Below are 13084 nucleotides of genomic sequence, written 5' to 3' on the forward strand. Positions count from 1 at the left end.
TAATAAGTAAGTAATGTTTCACTTAAAACACAAATGAAGCATAGGAAAATCATGAGACTAATAGTTTCCAATGAACCTTAAGCCTGTTCCTTTACAATATGTATTTATTGTTAATCTGCATGATAAAACATGCCCTAACTCTGTGGGCTTTGGCAGTATTTTCCTCAGTGGGGTGCATGCTTTGAATCCAACCCCATCACCTGCCTCTTCCCGGTACCTGAGGATAATTTCTGTGTACCTGCCGTTAGGTTTGATACTTACTTAGGATGTCAGGAACTGAGGCACCTAGTTTCTAGAGGAATGTATTTTTTTAGTTGAATGTAGTCTCAGATGGTTAATTTTGGAAAGGACCAGAACACCTCTGGAGGCAGCTGTCTTGCTGACTCTCCTGATGTCTTCAAAGGCAGGCTGAAATGCTGCACTGTCCATTCTCCTGGATGAGCTCACTCATCCTTAAGCAATTTCAGTCCTTCCTCCCCTTCTTGTTATAACCAAATGTTTTTCAGATGTTGGGCTCAAAAAATTATTTGAACAGTACCAAACACTGTGATTTACATCTGATGTATTTTTTTCCTTTTTTTTAAAGAAATACTTAGCCCTACAGAGTAGCTTGATTATATTTTTTTCTTGTAAAATGTGTTTGATACTAGAAAGCAGACACCTGTTTCACTTTTTTTTTTTTTTTTTTAACAGAAGTGAGATTAGTAGTCTGTTTGGAGCTTTTTTTTTTAAGGTAAGTGGGCGGGGTCAAGCAATATTTGTGGTTTACCATATTTTGTATCCGAGCAAAGAGCTCAGTTAGGGCTGTTTTACTGGCACAATTGATGAAGAGAGGTTTGCATTTTCATTTGAATACAAGTGGACAACCAGACATGATTCTTTCTACCTGTAAGTAAACTGGGCTGCGTATTTTGATCTTGCAATTTTGTTTTGTGCAGCAGCAGTGTACTTGGCAAATGAGCTATTTAAATACTGCCATAAAAAGACCAGCCAGCGTTCTCTTGCGCTGCTCAGGTGATCTTTGTTCAGACTGCTTGTCTTGGCTTGGAAAATTACTGCACGAGCATGAATCCACTGTATGATGGATTGAGCAAAGCGACTATTTCTACATGCAGATAGGGATATATTCCCTCGTTCTTAAAAGCATGTGCAGCATAGACGTGAATACAGTTTGGTAGAACTAGAGCTGTCTTCCCTCCAGAGCAGAATCAACTCACAGGAAAGCCTTAGCCTGCACATAGGAAAAGCTGAAAGCGTGTCTTTTACAGTGTTTTTAGAAGCAAACTGTACTGTGGCACTCTACTAGGTTATTGATTTTATTTTTTTTTTCTAGTAGTGTTCAAAACTGACAGATCAGGAGGCATGCCATGTGTTACAATAAAGATCTGGGTTTTATGGGTGAAGCGGGATTTGTAGTGTTGGACACAGTCGACCTGCTGCCCCACTGCAGGAGCAAGAACTTCTGGCAAAACACATTAGAAGGGTGCAAGCCTTAGACATGGACTACAGTGCTTTCAAAATCAGTAGCGCTTTGAGAAACAGTGAATTAGAAAGAGAAACTCAAGCCAAGAAACCTATAAAATAATAAAATTATAAAATGCAAATTATAAAAATTAATCTCTTTTAACTTGTTGCTTTTGTCTTTGATACCACTTCCCCAAGGCTGCAAATTAGAGTGAGTTACAGCTGAAGGTAGGAGTAAGATTGCCTACGTAAAGGTGTGTGAATTGGCCACTTACACAGATAATGTTACCAACCCAAAGCATACTGCTGGGTGTTGTGGGGACTCTGTCAGGCCAGTTATTGGCAGCAATAGACCATCTCAAAGGACCTGTGTTTTCACTATTGCCTTCTCTGTTTTCCTGGGACTGTCTTTCAGCTTCTCAAGCAAACAGCTGTTCCTGACAGCTGACCGATCTTTTTCTTCTTCCTCTAGCATTCCGTCTGCTTCCTTGTGCACAGATACGTTTGTTTTGAGGCCTTTAAGTTGGTTATCAAGATGTCAGCTACAAGTTTTTAAGCTGAGTATTTGTCAGGCTAGCTTCAACACTAGTTTCCTAGTATTTCCACTTCATCCACATGCTTCTCTTGCCATGATATCTTGTTTCAAAACTGTGCATGCTGAAAGGTCTGATTTTGGCCATCATAACCCAACAGGCTATCGCAGCTCTGTGCTAGTGTTGGGATTCGTATTTGTTAATGTGTTGCCAGTGAGATAATATAACACTGGTTTAGAATCAAGTGTCTTCCTCCTAGTGTAGTCATTTCCAGAAAGAAAAAGACACGAGCAGTGAAATGGGCTACATTTTTTGTTCCTGTGTAAAATCATTCATAGAATTGGCTGAACTTTGTCTGACGTTGCAAGCTTTCATCAGAAATCGGAGAAATTAATTTCTCCACACGGTTGAAGAAGGAAGATGTCACAAATTCTAGATTCAGCAGCTCCAATACTCATCTTGTTTGATTTAAACCTGTATTTTAAGCTACCGACCTAAATTTCTTCATGAGGACTTCCCTGAGGATCAAAGCTGAATGTGTTTTGGTAGCTTATGTTTTGGTAGAACTCAGGGAGATGTGGGCTGAAAGGTCTAGTGGGGCTGTGGGTGCTGGGAAAACCTTCCTTCCTGTGAATTTAAAAGAAGGAAGATTTGACCACTTTTTCTGGAATTTTGGGGAAAATTTTTGGTTAGGTAGGAAACAGAAAAGTGGGAACTGAAAATAATGATAGGCCCTTAAGTACTTTATTTTAACAGACTTCAAAAATAATTTACTGTTAAAAATGATGGAATATTTTTTTCTGTTAGCCTATATTTCTTCCCTGTGTCCTGTCCAAGAGGTCAATCATTCATAATATGGTAAATCTAATTAGTGTCTCTGTTCTCTTCAAAATATGGAATCCAAAATGTGAATGTGATCTCCTTGCTGAAGCACAGCTCTCACTAATACAATCACTGAATAATTTTTAATTTATGAACTCTTAAATGTGGTTACTCGAGTTAGGGACCAGGAGTACAAGGTGTGATAATACATATGTGGCACTAACACCCTTTGACAAATCCAGTGTTTTGCTTAAAAAAAGGTCCTTGGTCCAAAATTGAAGGAAATCAGTATAGTTCCATTGATTTCAGTTATTTGAGTTAGGGCATAGCAGAAAGGAAAATCAAGAAATATTCTAAGAGATGAGTAAATTCTAAGAATTTTTTCCAATTTATTTGTATTTTAAAACATAGCACTTTTTTTTTATTAAAATGCAGGGATTTAAAAATTATTATTTCTTAGTTTGTCTGATGGCTGTTGAATCAAAGAAAAAAAGAAAGGAAGGAAGAGCCCGAGCCGGAGGAGGGTGTGTGTAGCTGCAAGAAGCTTTGGGCAGGAAGCACGGGCTTCCTGTGGTACCGCATTGCTGTGGCACCTGGGGGCTGCCCTCCGCGTAAACATCTTCCTTGACTGCCAGCAGGAGGTCAAGATGTGAGCTGGTTTAATCAAATTATTAATTCAGTGTATCGAAGCTTTTGCCATTTGCAGTGTTGGCCAAGTCTTTCTAAAACAGCATTGCAGAGCAGCTTTGGACTTTTCTGTAGTGAGTTATGGACTCAAGAAATGTGATTTTAATCAAGGGGAGAAAAAGTGCAGTGCAAGAAGCTTACCACTGACTAGGGAGGATGTAAAAAGCATAGATCAATACTTAAGTCTTTGCTTGAGATGCCGAAATTCCAGTCCATTAGATCAGAACTTCCTCGCTTAAGTCAATGCAACCAAAGCAGGACTTAGCTCTGCAGAATGGAAGGGCTTTCTCTATGTTCCTTGATAAAGTTTCCTGGCAGACTTGGCAGATTTCTGAACAGAGATTAACCATTTGCACTGTATTCATTTACGTTTGTATTAATTCCTACTGAGTTCATTCAGCAAGTGCTCTCTAGGAGTCATGCATGGACAAAAGGATTTCAGAAGTGGTGAGGTTGCCGATGTAAACAGATGTGTGAAGACAAGTTCGTTTTCAAAGAGCTGGAAATGCTCTTCTTTAGGATGTTAAATATCTGCTTGACGGATAGGCCGTGGCTTGACACCTAAAATACTCCAACCAGGAGAATGAGGAGACACAAACTTTGCAGAACTGTGCAATGTTTGTGCTGCTCCTCTGGAGCCAGCAGTTCAGTTCAGCGTGGACTGATCTGACCCATGGCCTCAGTCTGATCTGAGCCTTAACTTGCTGCCTGCAGAGCTTGGTCATATTTTGTGATCTTAACAGGTTAGACACTCTACCCTTGGAAAAATAGCTCACCAAATGAAGCACGTGTCCCAGAAAGCATCATAATTACAGTTTTAACCTATACTTTTCTGTGGTTTTATGGACAGGACAAGAGACTAAATATTTAATATTGTATTAACATATTCAATATAATATTGGGATATTTTTAAAAGCATCACATACACTCATTTATTGCTAATTGCTTTTAACACAGTAAAAGGTGGTGGTGGTGATGGTGTGTCAAACACAAAAAGCATCCATTAACAGAGCAAGTATGAAGTTCACTGAAGGCAAAAAGGATGCCTGAGCTTACACTATAAATTAATTCAAATGCCTGGGCTTATAAAGAAAAAAGCAAGACAGAATTACATGTCCATAACATTGATTTGAACCCCTTGCTTTCATGATAACAGCCAAATCTTTAAAATCTTATTAGAAGATCATTCTAGCGTTACACAAACTCTGCAGTGCTGCTTCTAAATATTTCTGGTAAGTGTTCTATAAGGAGAGTGAATATCTAATGAGAAATAATATATATAATCAGACTAGATAGTTTAATCAGAAGAAACAGACAAGCTTTCAAATGTCATATTCATTTTTACACATCACTAAATGCTTCATAAACATTAATTAAACTTTTTTTCTTCACCTGTGGTGTTCACTGCTTATGAAACACATTTTTAAACAGCTGAGGGACAGCTCACTGTACACTGGAAAATTATGCAGCAAATAAATTGCGTTGCCCATATCTTTTTAGCCTGGTTTCTTTAAAGAAAGTTGTTGGTGTCAGCTGGCTTGGGTATTTGCATTTGCTGCGTTTTGCATAGCCGTCAGTGGAAACTTTTATCAAACAGTTGATAGTGTCTTCTGATTACTGTAGGCTCACCAGCTTCCCACACGATAGGTTATTCACAGGATGCAACAGTCTAAGGGAAATTGCCCCATGACTTTCAAGATAAATAGTCTAAAAGACTTACGAGACAGGCCTCTTCCTCTTCCAACTAAGAGCTAGTTTTGGTCTTACCGTTCTGACATCTGACATTCTGCCTTCTCTTATTAGTGCAAGATTTGCTAAACTGTGTACCTTTGTAGAGAAAATAATTAATTTTCATTGTGTAGTAAGGTTGCTTAATGTTTTGAGTGCTAGGATGCATACTCTCAGCACACTTGGCTGAAACGCTGGTCACAGGCATTGGCAAAAAGTCCCACAGGACACCAGAAAGGACATCATATTTATTCCAGGCTGGATTGGGACGTTAGGACCAACAAGTCAAAACCGCCATTTTTGAGATATTTAATATATTCTGCTACTCACACAAGATATATTGGATTGATTTCTTTCTAAATGTACACTGTGTGTGATGACGCATCCAATGAATTCTTCTCAGAATTATCAACCACTTGGCACATAAGTGTAAAGCGCATCTTGTTAGTACTTTAAGCCTGGGTTAATGCATATGTTATATTAACGGCTGCAACAGAAACAGGAAAATCAATATTATTTCAAAGAACTGAACGTAGTGTGTCTCCTTTAATAAACCTCACAATAAGAAGCAGCTTGTCATGCAAGTATGGGTTTGTATTTGGCTGGAATGATCTAAAATTATTTCAGTACTGAAGGGGGCCGTTCTCTACCTCCTGTCCCTGATGATGTTCTCATCCCCTTCATTGCACTGGTTAGAGCTTGTACGGGGTGGTGTGATCAGTCAGATCGGTACTGATCTGGCTGCAAAGGTCTCTCTTTTTTTTTTTTTCTTTTTTTTTTTTCTTTTTTAATTTTGCTGATTTAGTGAGCCGATTAACTCATCACATGGCCTCATAATTGCTAAGGCATTGTAAGGGAGACAGTGGCAACAAATAGTTAGGGTTGCAGGAAAGCTCTGCTGTCTGGTGGCTGCAAATTCAGCCTTGATGATTTGCTAGTTATCTCACAGCAAGACAGGGCTAATAATGGAGCTAAGCACATATGGTAGTCCTGAATTCTGTAAGTTTTGTGAACAAACAAACTGGAACAGTGCAAATATGGAAAATGTTCTTGTTCACAGATCACACCATCCAGTCTGTTTTCTGCTGCTGCTGCTGCTGCACAGTGCAAAAAAGGTATGTGAAATGCTTAAGCTTTTCAGCGATTAGGATGATCAAAATATTGACACGTAAAGGACTTCTCAAATTCCCTTTTCAGTAGAACTGTTAATTATACAGAAGTTTCAAGACACTCCACCCTGCATATCCCCAATGAAGGCAGGCATATATATATATACAAATGTTTTAATGTATTTATAGATATGTATTCACACAAATACTTCACGTTTTTCAAAATCAGAGCAACCAGAACAAAAATGAACCTGGACCATGATACTGGCCTGGTGAACCAGTACTCAGCCTCACAACCAGATGTTTCCTATGCATCTGCTTGGAAGTGCAGGGTAAGTAACATTTTGGCAGGTGAAAAGAGAGAATTGAGGTGGTGTGCCACACAGCGGCTCAGTACCAGAACAAGCAGAGGAGTAACTAACTCTTGAGTGTGTAAGGTTCTTTGTTGCATCAAAATGATAGAGTGCAGGTATCCAAATATTCATACCAGGTCACAGCAAGGTTTCCCAAACTCGCTGTTGTGGATGAGGTGGTTCCTTCTCCCAGTTTTGGGTTTGTATGATGGGGATGGGAAGGGTGGGACTGCCCTGTTGGGCAGCTGCAAGCTCACCTTGTCCAGCTGGCATGTGCAACGTCCACCTCACTTTTACTAGATCTAAGCTAAATTCATCTGAGTTTTCAAAGTATAACTAAATGCAAAGGTAGAACCTAACCTGATGCAGAAGAAAATTATTATGTTCCTGCCAATTTGCTAAGAAAATCTGCAGCACCTTCCATGTTAATTCTCCAGACAAATGACCGAGTTTTCAGACATTGTACTCCACTAATTTCAATGGTGCTCTGCTTTTACACCAGCTGAGGAGTCGTCCCAGTATTCATACCATGTAGAAGTCACCCCAATTAAGTAGGTGGCTTTTTTATTATACACTGTGTTTTCCATTGTCATTTTGACTTCTACACAAAACTACTCAAGTATAAGTCTCACTGTTTTACAAGTGATGAGGTGATAGTGCTTTACAAGGGGAAGCAATGACCATGATGGAGCTCCTCAGTTACTGAAATGGCATAACAGCAGAGGAATTAAGCAAGCCATAGTAGGGAGAAAAGACTAACTACGAAAGACACTTTTTTTCCCCCACTAGAGTGAGAGGCATTTGCAGTTAAAGGACAAGCCGTTACCTTCTCTACCTGCTGAGGCCTTGGAAGACTACACAGAAAAACCCAGAGTTATTGCACTCTATGACTTTTTTGCTAGAGGACCCTTGGATTTACCACTCAAGAAGTCAGAAGAATACATTATCCTTGAACAGTATGATCCCCACTGGTGGAAGGCAAGAGACCAACATGGGTAAGAGCAGGGGCATATCTTTCAATTTCCCTTTAAAGAAACAAAAACCCCCAAAACAACCCCTGTGAAAGCAGGCAGCTAGAATGAGACAGGTGTGACAATTTAGGGTCAGGTTTGAAATGTGCATGTTTTTGTACAAGGCACATGGATTGGCCCGGCAGACTCTCAGCAGTGTCTGGCACCGCAGAAATGGGTGGGGAATCTAGAATCTGTTGGGAATTCAGAGTCAAGTCCTAGATTCAATAATTTCCTGAGCAACATCAAGGTGTTTGAGGACCATGTGAATCACCAGGCTCTGAGCCATGTGCAAATCCAGCTTTCCATATTTCAGGTGCTTTACAATGCATTGTATATGTGTAAATGCTTCATAAAGACCATAGAGATTGTGAAGACATGTGCCTGAAAATCCCTGATCCAAAATTCCTGGACATTTTAGAGAGCTAGATAACTTCAGTTAGGATCCTCTCCATGTTTATGTTTGTTTCATGTCGTTCCCCTTTCTCCTTTGCATTTTCTTCAGTGTATCCTGTACTCTGATGTTGGGAATGGTTTTGTTATACAATAACTGTCTCCTTTTCATTCAGATTTCTCCTTTAAATACTTTAAAATGCTTTTTCTCAACTCATATTTGTGGTGAGAGTACACTGATTATTATTTTGTATATACATGCAAGCACTTTATTCTTCTTCATATAAAAGCCTTCTGTAGGCCAGAAATTAAGAGGGTGGCCTCTAATTCATAAGAAATACAATTTTTTTTCTAAATTTTCTTTTTATTTGACTTGAAAATTTTCATTAACATGCTGGTTTCAGCACTGTATAAATAGTATCTCAGCTAACTTTTTCATTTCAGTAGCCATCCACAGTCGTGGGGCAGAAAGATTGTGCCTGGGATGAAAGGACTCAGATTTCTATTCAATTCCCATGTTGGGATTCAGTATCTAATGTTACAGCCTGTAGCAGAAGGAACCTTTAAAATTCAACAAAAGGGAGAGGTGTATCAATGCTATTAATATTTTACATCATACTATAACTTTATCCCCAACATGTTGTTTCAGGAATGAAGGTCTAATTCCCAGCAACTATGTTACTGAGAACAAGAAAAGTGATTTAGAAAACTACGAGTAAGTACACTGAAAATTTTAATTATGCTTTCTTTTCTAAAAATGCATTGCAGAAATACGTTTTAGTGCTTGATCCTTCAATCTTTATTAGACATGAACAGATATTTATCAAAAGCTCTCTTTTTTATTACAAAACATTGCTCTTAGAATGAATTAACCATTTTGATTTGGAACTATTAGCTCAGAGTGTAACGTGAAGTTACAAACACTGAGCACTTCAACAACATTCATTTGCATAAATCATGCCAGAATCCAGATGCTTCCTATTTCTGTAGGCTTACTACATAATGTTTCTATATTCTGATCTCTCCCTGCTGTGAACAGGTAATTAATTACTAGAAGCTAATTCCAATTACTTCAACTTGATTTACTGGAGAGAAGAGCAAAATTCTGCAAAATTCTAGAGAAGATAGGCTTGAAACAGTGTCTGGGACTATAAATTTAATTGCAGTTTTGTGTAATTGTTTCCTGGGCTTTCTTTTGTCTGAGGTCATATTTAATCACAGTGAATGTCATACTTGCAATGGTCTAATAAATTAATTCCAAATTAAGATATGTTTATATACAACAATAGTTTTATTCAGGTTTTTGGACTGGTAATATGCAACTGTTAAGATGGATTACTTCTGTGAAACAGAGCAAGCATTGGTTTTTACTGGCTGAAATTAAAGGATAGGTTATCTCCTTGTTGCAGGTGGTACTGCAAAAACGTGAACAGAAGCCAGGCAGAACTTCTCTTGCGCCAGAAGGTAACTCAGCTTACACATAGAACTAAGGGTATCTAGAAAGATCTATCAGTAGAGGCATCAAGAGCATTACCACAGTCAAAATCCAAATCTGTTTGGTATGCAGGAAGAGAGAAAGCACTTTAAAATAAAAATGTTTTCTGGGGTAAGCATACAGTGCCGACTATCCACACTTCACAGAGTTTTAAGTTGTAGCCCCAGCAAATCTATGTAGATTTTCCGTATTAGATAAATTGAATTACGTGTGGTTTACTGTGCTGGTCTCTTGTATGGAATCTTGAAGTCTGAAACTCATGTAGTAAGTGAATTAGCAAGGGTAGCAGAGCTTAACAAAACCTCTGTGTCTTCCTTACGTATAGAGCAAACAATCCATATTGCTTTCTATCCCCTGTCAGTTACCAAAGCATCTAACTCAGTTAAACTTATTAGGTCTTTGCTCAAGGACCTACACAGGGCTTGGACACAACAGACCAGAGAAGAACACCTCAGACAGAGCTGTTTTACAGTACTTTTTCCTAATGATTTGTACCATTTGATTTTTTAATAAAATATTTTCACTACTTCACGCTGAAGAATATAATTCACCTAACTTATTTAACTCCAAAAAAATGCCTGGCACTTAATATTTTCTTTCCCTTGGTTAATTTTGCTCTGCTATGTACCTGGCTATCAACTCCCATTCTCCACTCCTTCATCCTCCCAAATAGTCCTAGGTATTCCACAGAATTTGGTAATCAGCTGCAAGTCCTGTTTCAAGGGAGGATTATTTAGACGCAAAAGCAGAAGATAACTCTACTTGGATATCTTTTCAGTGCAAAGAAGGTGCATTTGTTGTCAGAGATTCCAGCCAACAGGGACTTCTTACACTGTCCATGTATTCGCAGGCTAAAGGGTGAGTTGCTCTGAATGGTAAGGGTTTGAATCACGAGGTGATGGAATAGCTTCCCCCAGACTCCTCAGAATAAGTGGGTGAGTTGGACATGCAGTGAGCAAGAGCAGGGAACCACTGGGGTGCAGTTCGTGCAGAGTTACACCTTGTGCGCAGGAAAGGTGATGGTGGGCAGGCGTCTGGGAGTCACAGCGCAAATGTCCTGCCAAGACAAGATTAACTGCACAAATTGAAATCTTCCAATAGTCTGCTGTGAAAGTTGTACGTTCCACCCATGTAATGCAGGCAATCAGACCATACATTCACATCTTCTTGCCTCTCTTTCTGTATGAAGTGCCATGGCTCCCACACCATGCTGCTGTAGCCTTCGGCTGCCACACCCAGCTGTGTCCCTTCTCCGCAGGCTCTGCGCACTGTAAATTCATCCCAGACTCTGCTGTCCGCAAACTTCTGTTTTTCTTCTGAAATCACCTCACCTCCTCGCTGTACAGTCCTACTTCTTTTGCTGGAGCACTGCCATAGGACTTGCTTTTCCCCCACATCAAGAGCAATCACCTACAGCACTGAGCTACCCCATCTCAAGCTGCCTTACGCCCCCCTCCATCAGCCCCCCTCCATCCTCCTGCATCAGCAGTATCTGCTTTTCTTCTCTCCCTCTTAGAGCAAGCCAGAGGGGAAAGGAGCCAGGTGAAGGTACTGCTGCTACCATCACCCTCTGCCTCCCTCCCTCCTCTCCTTGGAAATACGCGGCAAGCCCTCCCCACCACCCTCCGCTGGGCACAGGCTCACGGCTGCTGTAGGGTACCAACCCCCAGCAGCCACCTCCAGCCTGACATGCAAGCTTAACTTCTTCACTTTGAGTCTCACAGGGCAGATGGGCAGCAAATTATACAGAAAGAAAGACAGATAATGTGGAAAAATACAGAAAAGCCAATGTGTTAGAAAAGCTCCAATGAGCTTTTGGAGAAGCAGAACATGAACTTTAATATTCACACTCTGTATGAATATGGTTTTAACTTTTTTAGGGGTACTCAGGTAATGAAGAGCATTTTAATTTTAAAAGCTTAGATTCAAATAAGTGCTAATTAGGAGGAACATCTGTTAAACTCTACAGCTATTTCTTACAGATGCAACAATACAGGGGTAAAGACTTGTGCAATAAAAAACTTTGTGCAGTATCTCCCAAAGCTGTGAGAGAGATCCATTTGAGGAGTCTTTTTTTTTTCTCCCCCCCCCCCCCCCCCCCCCCCCAGTATCGCAGCCACACAGTTCGGAATTGTACCCCAAGTTTTCTTTCCAAGTGAAATTTAATCAGATTTATAGTATAAAGTATTTTCACTGAAAATTATAATCCTTTGTTGATTTCAGAAGTCATAATGGAGATATTCGACATTATCACATTAAGAAAAACCACTTGGGACAATATTATGTAGCAGAAAAATATCTCTTTTCATCTGTTCCTGAACTCATTGAGTATCATCAACACAATGCTGCAGGTAATGCATGCAAGCTGATAAGGTTTTACAGCTGATGAGCTGATGCTCCTCAGGACTTTGAATGACTGGAAATCACTCTTCCTCTAATACTTTCCTTATAAAAAAAGACACACTTTTTCTGTTGCTAATGACTTTAAATATGCCATTATCCTTTCTGCCAAAATCATAGCTGTAGTGTGCATATACCATGGGGGAAGTGAAACTACCATACTCATCTATACGTATTAAATCAATTTTACAAAGCTAGAAGCCCAATGTATTTACCTGTTCTGTATTCTCTTGGTTCATATTTAACTGAATGGGCTTGTATGAATTTTGATTGTCATTCTTTCCTTATCTTGCATGCATGCAATTTAATGAAAGCAGGAGCTACACTGTGCATTAGCAGGCAGCATTCTACAGATTTTGACAATTTAGCTCATCCCCAAAACAATCAAAATCAGAATTAGGGAGCACAAGGACTCTCTAACACTGGTTTGCAGCCTACCAGCATTAGCTACCTCTAATTGTTGGCTGATGGCAGCCTTTCATAATTTTTAGCATTAAAAAATACCCTTCGCCTTGGTTCTGCCCATCATTTTAATACAATACAAAATGTTTTTACCCTGAATGAGTGAAGGTGCGAAAACACACAGAGACTCCTTGCACTAGGGAGGAGGGAAGATATGGGAATAGACAGAGCCTTTTGCTGGAGGGAGGAGGATTGTAGGAAACACATGAAGCAGAAAAGGATCTGAAAGTAACAGTGGGAATAATGAATGGATGCAGGGAGTCCTTGGTGAGGGCTGTACCCATTGGTACTGTTGGCTCTTTAATTCAAAGAAAATGTATGACAGACACAAAAATGTTTCTTGCAATGTGAAACAATCCTAAGAAATCATGCTGGCAGAGACCACTTAGGTGGCTGATATAGTATTGTAGTACTCACTCATTTAAGACCACTAACATAATACAAATAAGCAAGAGTATCACTTTTGTTTGTATGAAAGTATAGATACTTTTGTAGTCAGGGCTATAGCGAATAGTCTTCCTCCATTTCTTCTCAGTGTAGTGTTTTATCCCAACAAGCTGTAGGCAAAAGTAACCTGAAGAAATAAGAATTGTACATCAGATTCCAAATATTTTTGTTTGAGAAGAGG

At 39.5% G+C, this 13084-nt stretch overlaps 1 protein-coding gene across 6 annotated transcripts in view; it reads left to right on the top strand.

Moving 5' to 3' along the window:
• Positions 1 to 786: 786 nt before the first annotated feature.
• Positions 787 to 13084, top strand: part of TXK (TXK tyrosine kinase) — a 28044-nt gene continuing 15746 nt past the window's right edge. For 2 of the 6 annotated variants that reach the window (XR_008823011.1, XM_056346419.1), the window contains exons 1-7: positions 6107 to 6349; positions 6573 to 6675; positions 7486 to 7691; positions 8749 to 8814; positions 9509 to 9563; positions 10373 to 10452; positions 11818 to 11945. Coding sequence is in view for 5 of the 6 variants with exons in the window: in XM_056346419.1 (XP_056202394.1) it covers positions 6216 to 6349; positions 6573 to 6675; positions 7486 to 7691; positions 8749 to 8814; positions 9509 to 9563; positions 10373 to 10452; positions 11818 to 11945 (772 nt within the window). In the remaining variant the exon portion in view is untranslated. Of the gene's footprint in view, positions 889 to 6106; positions 6350 to 6572; positions 6676 to 7485; positions 7692 to 8748; positions 8815 to 9508; positions 9564 to 10372; positions 10453 to 11817; positions 11946 to 13084 lie in introns of those variants that run through there. The other 4 variants (XM_056346435.1, XM_056346400.1, XM_056346410.1 and 1 more) reach the window with 4 other exon arrangements.

Source organism: Falco biarmicus, chromosome 1 (assembly GCF_023638135.1).
Source record: "Falco biarmicus isolate bFalBia1 chromosome 1, bFalBia1.pri, whole genome shotgun sequence".
NCBI lineage: Eukaryota > Metazoa > Chordata > Aves > Falconiformes > Falconidae > Falco > Falco biarmicus.